Here is a 19265-nt window from a genome sequence, read left to right as displayed (position 1 = left end):
CTGCACCCCTATTCTAAGCTATAGTCCGGGTCAGTTTACTTAATACCCTAAGGATGAAACCTAACCATTTTTCCCCATTACTACATATGCTAGTGGATTATGGTGATTTTTTTAGTTTTAAGGTTGAATTTTCTTTTGCCAACTTCGTTTTGAATTTTGATACTACTACTACTTACTACTACTAATAATAATAAATTCTAAAATGTATTTAATTAAAAAAATATGACTCAAATGGAATTTTATCAACATTACAGTATTATGGACAATGATGTACCGGTACCTTTTATTTCTATAACCTTTTAAATAATTATAAGATTTTATTCATAGATCGGCGATATTATTTAGAGATACAGGAAAAAGTCTTACCGGAAATTGTGCTCTGGAAAAGTAGGGTTACGAGATCTGAAGCCTTGCATTGTGAGCCCTTGGTCCATTTTTCCACCTCCTGCCGTGGGAATCTGACGAGGCTGAACCACCACATTGCCTGCATCAACCACCTGAGGACTCTTCTTAAACCTGTACCACCAGTACTCAAACGCCAGTGTAATGCAGGCCAGACCAATGCCCACGAAGATAACGATGAATACACCGCCTGCAGAAGAACATCGTCATAAAATACTTACACGTAGGTAGGCTGAGATACCACAGCAACTACAGAAACAGCGTAACACCAACACTTCAAAGCATTTTTCATTTTCTATGGTTTTATTGAAACTGTTAATTTGGGTACGTTCACTCTCTTATTGAACTGTATTAGGCGTAGCTTCGTTAGTTAGCTGCCATTTCTTACAAAAGAGACTGACAGGTTCTTACAGTAGGTTCTTCCAGATGATTTATGAACCCTTCCTTATGCAATATTGTGGATGGGCCACATTTTAACCAATTTTAATTATAACAAGTTATTACCAGCTTTCAGAGCATATCAATAATAATAATAATAATAATAATAATAATAATAATAATAATAATAATAATAATAATAATAAAATAATAATAAAAATAATAATAATAACAAAATAATAACAATAATAACAAAATAATACCGGTAACAATAATAATAAAAATAACATTATTATTATTATTATTATTATTGTTATTATTATTATGCAGAAGAAATGAAAAAGAAAATCATCGCACTAACATATTTAAATACATGCACATTTGATCTCGTAGTATTTCTTTTAAGAAACATATTTTCAGAAGCCCAAAGCAAGGTTTTAGGATTGTTAAGTAAATTTAATATAAGAAAATCGATGCAATTCTGCAAGTTGTTATTTTCAGCGTTAAAAATATAAACATCATTAAACTTATGCTATTATATGAATCATAATTGCATTACCATTTAAGATGTATTCGTAAATTTCCTGAAGTTCGATTTTTCAGCAAGTCCATGATATACAAGTTTTCATGAAACAGTATTAGGTATATATAGAAACATTATCGTGTCTAGAATCAAGACGTTTTAATTCATGACATTATACACTTTGAATGTCTTACGTCATTCCTTCAGATCCCATTTGATCAGTTCTCGCTATTCCACTCCCTGATTTCCCTTCTGGTATTCCCCTACTACCAGAGGCGGTAACTCGAGTCCTGTACAATAATTCAGTTGATTTTCACAATTGTCTCTGACGGAACGGAGAAAATGAAGCAGGAGCGCAAGAGATCTAGAGAACGTTGTCAGAAACTAGCAGCTAAAATGATGAGACTATCATAAAGCAAGTTTCCCAGTTGACAAAGGAATGACTGTACGTGTTCCCACTCCAGATGTGGACCGTGATCGAGGTTTTCCCGATGGTGACGGGAGTTGAGAATAACATGTATAAGATCTATAAGTACATATTACGTTATAACTACTTTCAAGTACAAAATGTACCCGAAGACTACATAATTATATCATTGCTTTAACCTTAATATACATATGAAGTAAATGTAAAAATAACTTTTAGTAGCCCGTTTCAATTTGTAATACACATATATGTAACTTACTTTAATAACTATGTCCCGACCTATATAGGCCATACTGACGATTTTGATTATTAAAGCCTCCTTCTATGAGAAACTTAAAAAATGTATTAACTAAGATTTTAGGCACTACTTCACATATATTAAAGTAAAATTATACCAGGTCAGAAATAAATTCCTGTATTGAATATTCCGTGCACTGGACGAAGCCTTGGAGTCGACGAAAGGTAGAGAAAAAAGTCTCAGAGAAGAAATTTCAACTAGCATTACCAGTATATCAGGATCACAAAGTTATCAGAGGTGTCACTGCAAAACTAAATATAGGCCTAGAAGAAATAGGTGTAAGTGTCGTGTCATGAAAGTTTGTCTTCCGAAAACAAGTGAAAGTTACAATACAGGCCTACTGTTTACCATGAAAGGAATTGTCATGGAGGTTCGTGTTGTGAAAAAAAGTGTTAAAATTTTCTGTTTAATGTAGAAGAAAATAAATAGTATATTTCGAGATTATAATGTGCTTATTTTCTTCTTCATTTTTATCAACAATACCCAATTAGGCTATTAATGTCATTATCTAGGCAATATATTATATTGTTCTAATTTCATCAGAAGTACACCAAAATGCCAAATGCTCTTTGGTCAGTTGTATAAATTCCCAGACATTACTTTATAGGCTAGAAGTAAAAAGTAGGAATCGGAAATGACGTTAATGTCCAGATAATAACATTATTTCCTAATTTATTTCATTGTCCGTAGCATACCGATTTGCAATCATTTTCCACCATGTGTGTGCAGGTTAATTTATTTAATTTAATATTTCTCTCAAGAAAATCCACAAATTGTTAGAGAAAACACTAACATTTTACTTGAAGCAAGTAAAAAGATAGGTTTCGAAGTAAATCCCGAAAAGACAAAGTATAATGGGTTAAATGATCTCAAATTGCGGCCATTAGAGAACAACAAGAAAAAGTATATGATTATGTCTCGTGACCAGAATATTGTACGAAATAGAAATATACAAATTGGAAATTTATCCTTTGAAGAGGTGGAAAAATTCAAATATCTTGAAGCAACAGTAGTCTAACAAATATAAATGACACTCGGGAGGAAATTAAATGCAGAATAAATATGGAAAATGTCTATTATTATTCGGTTGAGAAGCTTTTGTCATCCAGTCTGCTCTCAAAAAAGCTGGAAGTTGGAATTTATAAAACAGTTATATTACCGGTTGTTCTGTATGGTTGTGAAACTTGGACTCTCACTTTGAGGAGCAGAAATTAAGGGTGTTTGAGAATAAGGTGCTAAGGAAAATATCTGGGTTAAGAGGGATGAAGTTACAGGAAAATGGAGAAAGTTACACAACGCAGAACTGCACGCATTGTATTCTTCACCTGACATAATTAGAAACATTAAATCGAGACGTTTGAGATGGGTAGGGCATGTAGAACGTATGGGCGAATCCAGAAATGCATATAGAGTGTTAGTTGGGAGACTGGAGGAAATAGTAATATGCGTTACAAGAGCGGTATGTTGAAGTTTTCATGTTCGAGGAAAAGTTTGAAAAAGCGAAACGTAGTTGAGCTTTTTTAATTTCCGAGAATTGAAAGAAAACATACTGCTTGTGTATCGTACATTATTTTGTGCGAAGATCGTTTATTACATACCTGAAAGAGGAATTTCTAATTAGTTGCAATGAAATCTCCATCTTGGTTTCTGTTCAATGACAGAAAATTTGCAAAACAAAAATATCTATCTTCAACAATGTTGCTTTAAAATGTTTTCTTTGTTTACTATACTCCAGCAGGCCGTGATATACGTCTGTTTTTTTTTCCCCAGTCTATAAATGCGAACTTAAAACAAACGGCTTCCTTAATGTTACATGCATCACGAATGCAGTAACTTTAGTGGAGTTGTAGAGTTTACTTAATTTTTGCAACTATTTAAAAACAATAATTAACAATGCAATTTAGGTGAAATTGCAGTGGTAAGTTTCCAATTTATAATTATTACTATATTGAACGTCTCTAAAAATAAAATGTTAAAAGCCTAAGGGAGTAAAATAAATATGTCACTTAAGCGGTAAGAAGAGGGAAATTGTTATGTGTGTTAGGTTGGGAATACTGAATGTGGAATTTTAGACTTACCGCGGATTGGTTTTGTGCGGAAACCAAGCGATCTCGCACAAAAGACCTTTGGGGGAGGCCGAGACATGGGAGGATAATATTAAAATGGATTTGAGGGAGGTGGAATATGATGGTAGAGATTGGATTAATCTTGCTCAGATTAGAGACTGATGGCGGTCTTATGTGAGGGCGGCAATGAACCTGCTGGTTCTCTAAATGCCGTAAGTAAGTAATATTTCTCTCAAAATTGCAGAAAATTATCACTATACATTATTAATATTTCATGTTTTAATAAGTTATGTTTCCTTCTTAAGACAACCACAATTCACTGATTCCACGAGTTGCAAATGTGTACAGTACATGTTGAAAATCCAAAACTATTTTAAGTTAGGAATGGTCTGCTGAAAAAAAAAAAAATCAGTCGCTGACAATATATGACATTAAACTAACTTCAATGCAGAAAAAGAAGCCACACTTTTTGCTTTAGAAATCTTCATAGTTTTACAACATAAGTTCTGTTAGATTTGAAGACATTATTACAATATAGGCTATGTGACTCAAAATAAAAAAAAAATAGCTGTGCTTACCAATATTCTGGATGCTGATACCATCTGTTTGGTCATCCTGTTTCTCACAATTTTTCTTCTTCTCTGGATTTTGGTTCCACCATTGTTCCTTCAGCTTCTCCAGTTTTCTTTTGTTCAAGAGCTGTAGGATTCTGTTACAAAGGATATATATATATATTCATTAGAAATAAATAACTACTAGGCTACTTTGTACTGGGATGTGCAGCATGTGTCACAATTATAATGTACGGTACCAGTGTCCACAAAAGTCATAGTTCATGAAATAATTGACTTTGTCAGTATGTAGTTTATATTGTACACTTACGCGTTGTTGAATTGATCTTTGAGGGGAGATCCCTGTTGTGTAGCAATGGCATAAGGTTTTCTGGAGAATTCTTCTCCAACCATCTGCAAGTCACAACTGGTCAGAACTAAGTATCTGATATCTGTAGCATCACCTATACAACACAGAAAAAATTATTACAGTAAAAGTTCAATTATACGCTTCTATAGGGGTCTGAAAAACCACATAGTTAGAAAAACGTACAAGTTAACTGAAACGACATTTAATAACATCTAAAGTAGCATTTGAAGACTAAGCCTACAGGGAAAGAACGAGTTAAGTCAATTTATTAACATTTTCACAAGAGAAATTTAGAACTTCATATTCAAGTCATCTTTGTTCTTTCATACAGTAGGCCTACTCAAATTTACGACATATGTTCTTGAAGAAGGTAAGATTAGAAAATCTTAGATGTTCAGAGCCAAAAGTGGCTAATATAATTATTGCATTTCAAACTTCAATCCAGAACAAGCATGAGTAGCTTCGAATTTCCGCAAAATTTCAAAGCTGGCCCTATCTTAACAATTAACACGTGCTGTATTTTCGCGCTGTTACATTTTCACGGCACATCTAATTTCGAGGAAAATTAATTTAAAACGAACAAAGGGCGTTTTCTATCTCCCCGTGTTTAAAATACTATCGTACAAGTGCAAAAAAAAAAAAAAAAAAAACGAATAAACGAAAAATAATATCCGAAATAATTAACATGGTAAGTATTAAAATTTTGCCGGATCTCAGAAAAAAAAACCAATAAGTGTGAAAAACGTTATAAAGTGCGGAAAGTATAAAAGAAAGTGAAGTGAAATGAAAAGTATAAAAGAAGTTTTACTGTAATTCTTTGTAATTTGAAGGTAGATAAGTTTACGAATGTACAGATACGGAAATAAAATTTGGAGCTTCCTTATTGTACAAGTTTCACTTACAAAACACTACGCATGTGCAATAAACAAGAACCTACTGTATGTATATATGCTATTTGTGGACCGTCGTGCGAAATTGTTGTATACATAAGGTGGACTCCCATCAAGACTCGCTCCAAATTTTAATTCCTTATCTGTACATACCCTGCATGACGAATCACATGCTTGAAATTACTTTATGTTGTGATTACGTTTCAGATAAAAATATTTCGCGAAATAGGGAAGGTAATAAATGATCTCTTGGTCTCCCCTCTTTATTTGCGTCAAACTATAGTCATATTGTGCGGAGAGACCGTTTTTCTTTTGTTATTTCTTTCCCTTTTCTTTCTTACTGTCTCTCCGTCTCTATCTCTTTCTTTCTTCCTTTCTTGGTTTTATGGCCAGGGGTGAGCCTTGACTTGGATTTTTTTAGATCTAGCAAGAGACCAATATTTTGGTAAACTCCAATAGTGTAAAGTTGGTATGATGGCGGATCTCCATCCAAGGCAACATTTGACTTCATATTGACAATGGAAAAACATTCTCAGTTGTAGCACAGTCTAATACATACGTATTAGACTAGTTGTAGCTGGGATCCGAACCCAAGACCGTGACTTCTACGTAACACTTGACTACTTAGCCATTGTGTACATCAGAAATATTCATATTAATTTAATTCAACTTTATTATTTAAATTCTATATTGAAGTAGTGTGTATGCAGACCACTTTGAACCAGTAAGGTATGAAATATGAAAGAGTGAATTTATCCTTACCTATATACGCAAAACCCTCGCTTGAGGACTTGGATTTGAGGACTTTATCCACGGCATCATCGAGGCTCTCTGGGAAACCGGCCTCCTTCATGGCCTGCCATATCTTGGTGTACTTGTCACTCACAGGGTAATCCCAGACGGCCAGCTTTGCTCTCTCCACATCGCTCAAGCTGTCGTTGAGGCTCATATCCTTCCATATTCTGCCACAAACCGAAATCAATCAATCATTACATTTATGAGTAGGACGTGTTTAAAAACGTTCAAGTAAGTCATTTATCACTTCTAACTTCAAAGATGTATATTATTATTATTATTATTATTATTATTATTATTATTATTATTATTATTATTATTATTATTATTATTATTAACACCACTACTACCCATAACTGCCAATATCGCATCAACTTACACCACCAACAGTATCACCATGAGCAGCAGTAATTGCGGCAGAAACACACTACTACCACAGTCTACTGGGTGTTCATTTCAAAGTGTGTCATGACGTCATTGTTGATGAGTCAGCGATTTGAAGCGAGTTTCAGCTTTTGTGTCAGAGAGGTTGCCTATTAATCAAGGCGTTCAATCTGAACTTGAGAACGTGTACCTACGGTATAACTTGAACTTCGTAGCAACAGATGGCGGTCTGTACGGTCTGTGTGCTACCATAACCTCTTTCGAACTGTGTTTTCCGCGGCCAAGTCGTACGCAGGATATTTGTTATCATCGGTTGCGTACGGCAACATTCCACAATACAAATCAAATGCTCCGTGTCCATGTTGACCGTCCAAGTTAATGTCAACAAATACGTAAGTATCGTCTTAACCCTCTCCACATATCTCGACAGTAAGAAAAAACTCACCTCAGTACATGTTTCGAAACAGTTCACATTCCTGACACTACCGGCGTTACCGTACGTATCGATAAGTACTCTTCTGAATGAACGCCGTACTTGCTAGGCAACTTCTCTGGCACATAGGTAATACACCTCTGCGGAAATGTAGGAATATTGAATTCTCTAGGCTCATCGACTAGCCACATGACGACATACAGCGAGCCATGACACACTTTGAACTGAACACCCAGTAGTATATAGTCACGAAGTTCAGTACGTAGTAAATATGCATCCATAGATAGTTGCTAACCACTATAGTCCCGTCGCTCTAATTTCCGGCAGCCAATCGCGTTGCAGGTCGGCTACATTTAAACGTGTGCGTCTTGTGATTCGCTGTTGATGACGTTATTCATTTCTTAAGGCTCGATAAATACTTAATATAATCGCCCGCCATTTTGACTCTTTCGTTGGCGTTTGCAGAAAGCACACGAAGACGTTATTTGCCGCTCAATTACAGTGCGTTTGATTTATTATCATAGGAACTACGGCATGATAATGTTTAACGGTGTGGCAAATAGATTCCTGGTATAGCAGCTCGGCAACGGAAGAACAAAAATGGCAAACGATACTAAATACCTAGACTTTATAGAGCCTTCACTTCCTAAGGGTACGTACACGTTGGAGCGACGATAAACGATAAAAGAAGCAGCGATGCTATATCAGAGAGAATTGAAGCAAGCATTGTTATTGAGATGTGCATATTGGAGTAACGATAAAAGCGAAGATACAAGATAAAAGCAACGAAAATGAAAAGTTCCATTTTCTTCGCTCTTGTCGTTCATATGATCTCTGATTAAGGTAATATTAATCTGTATAATTACCGGTGATTATCAATATATCCGAATATTAATCGATTTATTATTATTTCGGCGTATTAAATTAATTATTGTAGATATTGGCAAATTGATCAGTTGTGTATTTATTCGTCATATGTTATGTGATCACAAGAACCAATCACAACACAACGAATTTATACTATCTTTGGGATGAGAAACGGGTTTAATTTTGCACGTATTTAAGTTATATTAACCTTGAACTTAGCAGCTGATATTTCCTATATATCTTATTTCATTAAGTGGATGCATAGAATATCTTCTAGTGACAAATCAAAATGTTCTCTTCTCGCGTCCTCGTTGCTCCGATATGAACACTTGATTCTTCGATAATACCAAAGCATCGCTAGCTCATTTCTTTTATCGTTTATCGTTGCTCCAATGTGTACGTACCCTAAGACGTAAGCAAAGAGGAGGAGTCACACCGGGAATAAAGCGTCGCGACTATAGGATTGCTACTATCGCCTCGTTACAGACAATGCGAAATAGTACCTGCACACTGTACAGTCTATTGTTCCTAGTACCCTCATAAACTCAAGCTTCGTGACTGTATATACTAGACTGTGGTAAAATCACAGTCTAGTATATATAGTCACGAAGCATGAGTTGTGAGGGCACTAGGAACAATAGACTGTGCAGGTACTATTTCGCATTGTCTGTAACGAGGCGATAGTAGCGATCCTAATGGTTAGCAACTATCTATGGATGCATATCTATGTTATCAGAACTGCAAATATTATGAAAAAATGAAATCAACAGGTTCGAAACCTCCCTTCAATATCCACTACATTATAAAAAAATAAACCCTAAGAAGAGACAAGAATACGCAACATAATCACAAAATGAAAAGATAACACCAAAATCTTAAAGAAAGTTGCATAATCACGAAATAGAATATAAAATGACCTTGAAAGTATAATACTCGTCTACGATTACATAAAGCACAAGATACGTTACATTATTGCCAACACAAAAATCGCATGTCACTTAGACGATCCTATTTTACAACTTCAGCACCATAACAAAAACTATAGTCCCGTCGCTCTAATTTCCGGCAGCCAATCGCGTTGCAATTCGGCTACATTTAAACGTGTGATTCGCTGATTCATTTCTTAAGGCTCGATAAATACTTAATATAATCGCCCGCCATTTTAGCTCTTTCGTTGGCGTTCGCAGAAAGCACACGAAGACGTTATTTGCCGCTCAATTATTTGCTGAATTACATTGCGTTTGATTTATTATCATAGGAGCTACGACATGATAATGTTTAATGGTGTAGCAAATAGATTTCTCGTATGGTAGCTCGGCAACTTAAGAACAAAAATGGCGAACGATACTACCTACCTAGACTTTATAGAGCCTCCACTTTCTAAGACGTAAGCAAAGAGGCGGAGTCACGCCGGAAATAACAGCGTCGGGACTATAGTATACAATTTTACAAGATAATCTCAAAATCATCTTCTTCACGTAGAAAAAAACATTTATCAACATAAACAAGCAAAGTGGAATAATACATCGATATCTCATTTCTCACTGCCCCTATATATCTTATCAGATGAAGGTATTTCTAATTTAAACGTCTGAATGACAGTCTAGAAAATTATATTTTTCTATAATGATGAATGAAGGAAATATGAATTTATGAAACATTATAATCATTTTTTTAACTTACTCATAGAATCTTGTCTCAATGTCAGCCATTCTCTTGAAGTATGTTTGAGCAGCGGAGTTGTTGAGCGGTGCGTACTGGATTTTATATTGTTTGGCGAGGTCGTCCAAGGACTCAACCGGAGTGTCCAACCGGGACACCGTGAGGAAGGCAGCCAAGTTGGCAGTGTAGGACGCGATGATAATGAAACCGAACAGCCACCACGTCGCAGCAACTAGTCGACCGGATAGATTCTTCGGAGCTTCACCACCACCCTGAAAATCATTAGTCAGTGTCGCCTCGTGAAATTAGTAAACAAATATGCTACAAAACTAAAAATGATTACTTATCCCTTAAAAGCGAAAGTCCTAATCTATTCTCCAATTTTTATTGCTAGCAAATCTTGCTAACATTGATACTATAATCCGTCGTGTTTTGACAGCGTAGGCCAAACAAGAGCAATAATAATTAATTGTTCTTGATTCCTGGAATTTATGTTCAATATGTTAACTCTATTTAAGGATAAAAATATCTTTCAGACCATGCTAGTGCAACTGGTTTTGTTACTATTTTTCTAAGATTACTACAGTAAATTACGGTATCTAAAGAAAATGAATAACACAGTCGATATTTTTAAAGTCTAGGCGTTCATATGGAATCAATAGTTCAATCTTCTGGCTCTGATTGTTTAATATGGAGTAATTTTCAATCGTCAGATCGAGGTTAGGCCTACTTTGTATAAATTTGTTAGAAAATTCTTCGTAATCTTCAGAATACAGAAATTTTGCAGCATTAAGCTGACTTGTTTCCTCAAAGCGAACGCATACTTCTGTTCCATCCGATATTCTGCATTATTACGTTCGTAAGTTCTTTGTTTCAGAATTTGTTTCTTTGCCGTGTATCATTCACTGCATGTAGAATTCACTCAACCACAACATTGAAGATCTTAAAATGGTTTTGCTTTTGCGGTGTCAAATTGTCAAAACCGAATTTGGCTGTAGACAATATCAACATGGGACACAATTTTGTGAAACTATTCAAACCAAAACAAATTCAGAGTCCTAAATTGCGGCGAAGGTCTCAGCCTTCTTGCAGTGCTCTTAGAAAAGAGTTTCTCTGTCTCATACAAGCACTCTTTCAGTGGTTCACGACTTAAAATTCAAACAAGTCTTGCGTCAGAAGGTAAAAGGAAGTAAGCGCCAAAACACGTATTTTCAGGTTGCGATTGATTCATATATACCAGTAGAGTCAGAAAGTACTCGCACTTCGGGTGGAAACGCCATGCTCTATAGGCAACTTCTCTGCCTTGGCCGTGTGGTACGTGGCCTACTCTCCAGGCGTATAGACTCATTGTGCAGACCGATCAAAGGAGAAAGTAATGTTTGAAGTGTTCTTCGATATCCAGGGTCTCGTACATTTCGAGTTTATTTCTGAGGGTCGAACTGTCAGTAAGAAGACATATGTTGCAATTCTTCGACGTCTTCGTGATGCAGTTCGAAGAAAATGATCCAATTTGAGGTAAGGACAATCATGATAATACCCCTGCACATCGGTCGCTCTTGGTAAGCGAATTCCTCGCAAAACATAAAATACCTGTCCATCCATGTTCTCCAGATCTTACTCCAGCAGATTTCTACCTATTTCCAAAGGTCAAATCCCTACTCAAGGGCGGTTTGCGTCAGCCGAAGAAGTGAAAATTCATGCGACACACGCTCTGCGGGAAGTGATGAAAAATGGGCTGCAGGAATGTTTCGAGACGTGGTATGGACGCTGGCACAAGTGTGTCACTACCCAGGGGGCGTACTTTGAAGGCGGTGTTGTGTAAATGATTACATGTCATCTGCAACAAAGATATCTACACATGTTTGGTTACTTTTTGGCACTACTGGTACACTATTTTATGTTTGTTTTGATGTTGGTATTTCCGAACTGCAATGATTGATAGTTGCGTATATATTTCGATATTCGAAGGAAGTAAGTCGATCGGAGAAACAACTGAATGTCACATAGCGTGGTAGGCCTGTTGCTATGGTAACAACGGTTGAGTTGCCAAACTTACCGTTTCCACGTGGTGGGTGCTTAATAGCGCTCTTGGCGACATTTATTGTGCACAATATTAGCATTGGTACGTTTCGTCTTTGATTCTCTGTCGATTTTTGTATTGTTTTCCTACCTTCGCGCCAATTGTCAATGAATGTTTTAACGTCAGCCATCTTAACGACAATTGCTAGCTTCCATCAGTTGGCAGCGTGGTAGTTCATATTGGCAACATGGCACTGTAGTTCCAAGCTCGGCCGCTTAACTGTCATGTCCCATCTTTCAAAAAAACAAGTACAAGAAACTTGCTCATCAGCCAGCTTCATTGTCTTGTCCACAACAAATCCCATGACTCATGAAATTTCTGTGTGAGCGATTCTCAATCCTTTTGGTGAGAAGTCTTCATTTGACTGAGTTATGGATGAGTGTTTTGAGGCTTGTGATAACTAATCTCTTTCATAAACAGTTGATTCACATATCCTCTGAAATACGAACTTTAAAAAATAGTTCACTTATGTTATCTATAAACTGAAATATTTCTCTCTAATATATGTGTAGACCTACATTGTAGTCAATATGATAGTGTCTGAATCTAAATCGCCTACCTGAGGTGTTAGAGAAGTCATGCAGAACCAGAGGCATTCCTTCAGATTGAACTCTCTCTTTTCTTCATCGTCCTTGTACTTCTCTCTATTGTTCTGATAACTGTATGGGCTCCAACGATCAAATACCCACATCAGAAAACTGGAATAATATTACAAAATAATTAAAAGACTGATATAATAATCCTAGATTCCAAATGGAAAGAGGCCGTCAGGCACATCATCGAAAAGATGACAAATGCTGTAACGAGTCACATAGACCAGTAAAATAAAATCCATGGCGCTACTGCCCTTTGCAGGGCCAATACCGACCAGCCGGCTGCTGGCCTCACGTCCACATGCCGAAGCAGAGGTGGACGATCATCCAACCAGAATGGAGGTATCGTGTGGTTAGCACGATGATCCTCCCAGCCGTTATAGCTGGTTTGCGAAACCAGGTTTTCGCTACCTATCGTAGCTCCCCAAGTGCATCACGATGCTGGGCGGGCACCGGTCCCATACACTGGCCGAAATTTCATGAGAAAATTTCTTTTCCCTTGAGGACTCGAACCAGTGCTCATTCCGTAATGCGAGTCCTAGGCGGGATGCCTTAGACCGCGACGCCACGGCGCGGGACCACATAGACCAGTACGTGATAAAAAAAAAGAGGAGAGGAGAGGAGAGAAACAATATGAAGTAAAATGTTTATATCTAAAATAAATTCAAGAAGAGAATGAATAAGAAGGATAAGTACAAAGGTTTTTCATGCAATAATGTCTTACGTATTTAGATATATAGGCCTACTTAAATAATACTACACAAGTGTTTAGATCTGTAACCCATTCTTATCTTACATACATTTATTATTTTCTGTAACCGCCACCAAGTGAAAACTATTCGTAGTTAATAAGTATTCATTCATTCGTACATACTTACTGTACATCGGAGAGTGAGAAATAATAATAATAATAATAATAATAATAATAATAATAATAATAATAATAAAATAGTAATAAAATAGTGAAGTACAAAGCATACAATGAATACAATATTTTTAGGTACACGCAGTAAGGAAAATTATGATTATATATAGCTCAAGTAATCACATTATAGATATATCGGGAAATATGAAAACAAAAATATAAAATAAGTTAAATATCACAAGAACATAAAAAAGATGTGAATACGTAGAAACATGCAATACAATACTTGTCATAATAGTAAGTTAGTTTGATAACTCGTCATAAGATAATTTTCTAACTTGGATTTGAAAGATTTCGATGTTCGGCAGCCCTTGACTTTAGGCGGCAGAGAGTTCCAGTGACGAGAGGTAGCAACAGTGAAAGATGAGAAATACAGAGATGATCTGTGAAGTGGAATTTCTAGCGTGTTATCGCGTTGTGATCGAGTATTAATATTATGATAGCGAGAGAGAGTATGAAAACGAGCGAATAAATAAGAGGGAGAGATGGAGGAGGAGCAAGACAAGAAAATAGGTGAATATGGAAAAAGGAGGATATGGAGAGCAATATTGAAGCTGGATAAAAACAATAAGAAAACATCAAAGAAAAGAAAGAAAACAACAACAAAAGCTGAACAGTGTAAACTGCACTTTTTAAATATACATGTACTTAGGCAAAATGTAACGCGTAAGGAAAACTGTGAGAAAAGAATTTAACATATATATATATATATATATATATATATATATATACATACATACATACATACATACATACATACATACAGTAGTTAGAACGCACTGCGGAAGGAAAAATTTAAGCATGTATCAATTACTCTACAAATCCAATCCATTATCAGACACTAAACTGCAACAGGAAGACCTTTGAACAAAGAGATTAACACACAATGCTAGAGTAAAGTTACTTGCAAACAAAATTAGTCATGTTTGACTATAATTATTTTTGACTATAATTATGTGTGTACAAAACCGCCTTTGCTTATCATAAAATAAATAAATTTTCATTAACGTTTTCGATACTTGTGTATCATCTTCAGATGTGAAATGTTAGATTAATATGATGAAAACCTTGCCTATTAGATGGAACTTAATGTGGTAATTTTCGGGTCATATTAGTGTGACTGCTTGGACTTAACTTAGGTTGATCTATGATATACATGCTATGTTAGGTTAAATCACTGCGAGTCATATGATATGATCTAAAATATAAAATAAAACTGTTTAAGAATTGTAACCACTATTAGCGTAGTTATTGAAATGTGAACACTTTGTATAAACACTTTAAAAGTTTAAATCACTTTGAACATGTGTTGGCTGTATTTGCCGATTTAAATCACTGCAAGTCATGTGATATGAACTAAAATATATAAAAATTAAAACTGTTTAAGAATTGTAACCACTATTAGCGTAGTCATTGAATGTGAACACTTTGTAAAATCACTTTGAAAAATTATAATCACGTTGAACATATGTTGGCTGTATATCATATCACATGACTTGCAGTGATTTAAATCGGCAAATACAGCCAACACATGTTCAAAGTGATTTAAACTTTTAAAGTGTTTATACAAAGTGTTCACATTTCAATAACTACGCTAATAGTGGTTACAATTCTTAAACAGTTTTATTTTATATTTTAGATCATATCATATGACTCGCAGTGATTTAACCTAACATAGCATGTATATCATAGATCAACCTAAGTTAAGTCCAAGCAATCACACTAATATGACCAGAAAATTACCACATTAAGTTCCATCCAATAGGCAAGGTTTTCATCATATTAATCTAACATTTCACATCTGAAGATGATACACAAGTATCGAAAACGTTAATGAAAATTTATTTATTTTATGATAAGCAAAGGCGGTTTTGTACACATATAATTATAGTCAAACATTAATAGCTTATCGGCAAACTTCAACATGAAAATTAGTCATACTACGGTATTCACTTCTAGTAACAACCCATTATTTGTTTGGTGATCGTTATCATCATTATCATCATAAACAACAACAGCAGTAATATCTTCATCAATTAGCTCAATTAGCGTATTCTACGCATCTCGTGAGTTGGCGAAGTCAATACTGTTCTTTCAAGAGTTTCTTCTCTCTTGGTTTCCATTCATTCATTCAGTGTTCTGCCAAAGGGCAGGTCTTTCACTGCAAACCCACTTTTTCCAATCTTTATTTTCTGCCTTCCTCTTTGTCTCCTCATACGATCCATATTATCTTAATGCCGTCTATCATCTGATATCTTCTTCTGCCCCGAACTCTTCTTCGGTGCATCATTCAGTAGACAGTTTCTCCTCTTCTCTTGTCTCTCCATCTCACTCCTCCTCTCCCCTTCTCCTCTCTCCTCTCCTCTCCTCTTTCATAAAAACACCAGACCATAAAATACGGTACGTGACACATTTATGTACAAACTTAGAGCTAGAGATGGCCGATATTTCACAAACCGATATTTTGTCACAGGTATTTTTTTGTCATAGATAAACCTGTGACTGATGACGCGAAATATCTGTGACAAAATATCGCTATCGAAATCTGCTCCGTATTCAGTACTCTGTGACTGATATTTTCTCCTCTACGTCGTAGGTTTGCGCGTGCGCATGATACAATAACAGCAATCTGGCGGTAGTTTCTGCATCTTATTATAAATTATGTAGTTATTACACGGTTTAAATAATAACACCATTGTTACCAGTACTTCATCTTATGTAAAATCCTGTCTGAACAATTATTTTGTTTTGTAATTATTTTCCAATGTTTTTCCGAATACTTATGTTTCATTAATTTTTATTCTATGACTCAATATTATAATGTTAATGCACGACTTAAAATAATTTATCTATTATATTACATACAATAAAAAGTATCAATTTTTAAAACGATTAGGATAATCATATAACCTCAATTTCTCCATACCCAACTACATTTAAAAATAATCAACTGGTTCAATATCTACAATATAACCTCTTGATACATGAGGTTAACTTTTGACATGTTACTGTTCAATTAGGTAAGTATTTATTTGTTAATGGTACATGTACATAATTTCTTTGTTGGATTTCCCCATATAAATCGCTGATGAGTGGTGTGTATAGAGAAATCGTATTCACATTTCACTGCTCTTCAATATTTCCTGTTAATTTTTATCGGTGTGACAAAATATCGGTGTAATTCATGCATATTGTGCTTACGTATCGATATAAAATATCGGTGTGACAAAATCACCGATAAACGTCACAGATATTTAATTGTCACAGGTACTTGAAAATATCGTTTAAGCTCATCTCTACTTAGAGCAAGGGAAAGCAAATGAGGCGTTGCTCTATGTGTTTTTTTTCTTTTAAAATATCTGCATGTATAGCCTTTACACCATGTGTCAATGTGTATGTACATGTGTGTATGTGTCATTTAAACATGTTAAAGGTGAAAATATTTTATTAATACGCGTTACCGGTACATCTCAATAATTCATATTATGATAGCTATGTAAAATAAGTCACTTGTGAGATTCAAACCTTGTGAAGAAGTAAGCAGCCAGGATGCAGAGCCACACATCATTCTCCAGCACTGTAAGAAACTTGAAGAGTGACGTTGCCGCTTTGGGTTTCTTCATGAGGATGGTAATGCCCACCAAGTCATAGTAGGGGACAGTGAAATCTACCACGTTCTCACGCTCTGCCATGACGGACAAGGACCCCAGTGCGATATCCGCATTCTGTGAAAGAGGAAATATTAGCTACACTGTTACCAATGTTCCTCCTGCTAGCCCATCAACTTGGTCCTTTTTCTCTGAATATGCACCGGTTTATTAGTTTCCGTCAAAAAGTAAATAAACATAGTTGTGATAGTACTAAAATACTGTTAGAGATATTTTTACAGTTACTACTATTGTTGTCTTAGGTAATTAAAGTAACGAAAGAAAAAAATTTTACTAGTTCATAATAATTTTATTACAAAATATTTGTCAGGCAATCATTACGAAGCAAAGAAGTTCATTACCGGTACATGTTAGTTTGGAACACGATTAACAACAATTATTACTTAACTGCCATGAGACATCCCCCAAGAAAATGGTCTACGCGTGCTTTACGTGTGTGTGCCGTTATCACAGTTTAATGTGCACATGCTTTAAGTTACATCTAGGTTATATGACGCAATTGTTATCAGATGTCACATCTCATTCTACGTGCTGCAGATATCTCTTGAACATGCACACTGCAACCAAAGGCTAAGAACTTAATATTAATTTGAGATGTCAACAAAGTTAGAATTTGCTGTGATAGTTAAAGCGAATATTGACTTTTTTTTGCTCTGGAAGGTAGCTCTTCATATACAAATCGTTAATAAAACGCTAATACTTCTGCAAATATGTACAGTGGGGGACATAATTTTCGAGCGGGCGAAAATGTTTCGAGATCTGTAGCGCTGTTCGTAACAGACTAAAGTTTTAATCCTTTCTCAGTAGCTATATATGTAATATTTAAACAGAAAATTGAAGTTAATGTGTATCTCGTCATAGTACGAACTAAAACTTTAGGCTCGCGGAATGCGCAGTGTGACATTCTTTGACTTAGAAAATATTCGAGTTGCTCAACTATTGTGTCCCCCATTTTACAATTCTTTGGTCGGCGGGAAAAGGCACATAAGTAAAAAAATAATAACTTTTCAGGAGAGACTTTCTTTTTAATTTACTTTTAACTGAATATAAGTATAATAATGAAATTCATGTATGTTAAAGTAAAACAGTTTACAATTTAAAATACAAGAAAATTTATTATTTAAAAAATTAGAAAAAAAAATTATTAGACTTATGTGATTAGGTACAACAGAAAAATCGACTTTTTTGACTTATGTGCCTTTTCCCGCCGACCAAAGAATTATTTTCTTAGTATTTAGTATGTGTTCCGTAAAGTGCAGTTATTTAGCTTTTTTAATGATTAATTAAAATATAGTCTGAGAATTTAATTATATATGTTCAATAGTAACAAATTACCTTCAAAATGAGTTCATTAATCATTCCGTTCCATTTGCCCATCTCGTCCATGTTGCCAAATTTCTTGTCCGGCGCTTCATATATCTCATAATCGAACTTGGTGATGTTTCTTATCTCGTCTATCAGGTTAATGCAGTAGCCCTTGAACTTCGTTCTGTTCTTCTCGTCCACACCATCGTACATCACAAATGGCTTTTGCTGTTTCAAAATATTAAAACATATTTTTCTAATATTAATGTTATTGCTACTGCTAATAATAATAATAATAATAATAATAATAATAATAATAATAATAATAATAATAATAATAATAATAATAGTTTACACTTATTACATGTAAGCCTACCAATTTTATTTCAATATTATTGCAACAAACACCGCGTAGAGTCTGAATTCGCTTCCGGTGCCCAGCCCTGATACTGTTCTCCAACCAGGAGATCAACCGTGAAAGGAATGTGCTTAATATTGCCTCATCTATGGAACGAAGTAGATAAATAATATTACCGTTATAACGCCAGTTTAAAAACCATGCGCTCTCCTGCATATGTTATTTCCTGTATGAAGAGATTAAAAGACCAGGAGATTAACTGTGATCTAATTTTGTAACTAGGGTAGTAT

At 35.2% G+C, this 19265-nt stretch overlaps 1 protein-coding gene across 4 annotated transcripts in view; it reads right to left on the bottom strand.

The window, feature by feature from the left end:
- The window catches only part of Ir25a (ionotropic receptor 25a), a 98326-nt gene that overhangs the window by 8920 nt on the left and 70141 nt on the right, over positions 1-19265 (bottom strand). For all 4 annotated transcript variants that reach the window (XM_069831571.1, XM_069831562.1, XM_069831554.1 and 1 more), the window contains 8 exons: positions 18648-18845; positions 17170-17369; positions 12686-12824; positions 10068-10318; positions 6668-6867; positions 4977-5109; positions 4673-4803; positions 367-592 (listed from right to left, as the gene is read on the bottom strand). In XM_069831571.1, coding sequence (XP_069687672.1) covers positions 367-592; positions 4673-4803; positions 4977-5109; positions 6668-6867; positions 10068-10318; positions 12686-12824; positions 17170-17369; positions 18648-18845 — 1478 coding nt within the window. The remainder of the gene's footprint in view (positions 1-366; positions 593-4672; positions 4804-4976; positions 5110-6667; positions 6868-10067; positions 10319-12685; positions 12825-17169; positions 17370-18647; positions 18846-19265) is intronic.

This window comes from Periplaneta americana, chromosome 1, assembly GCF_040183065.1.
Source record: "Periplaneta americana isolate PAMFEO1 chromosome 1, P.americana_PAMFEO1_priV1, whole genome shotgun sequence".
NCBI classification, from domain to species: domain Eukaryota; kingdom Metazoa; phylum Arthropoda; class Insecta; order Blattodea; family Blattidae; genus Periplaneta; species Periplaneta americana.
Note: the sequence above shows the minus strand (reverse complement) of the source record. Positions and strands in the feature narration are given on the sequence as shown.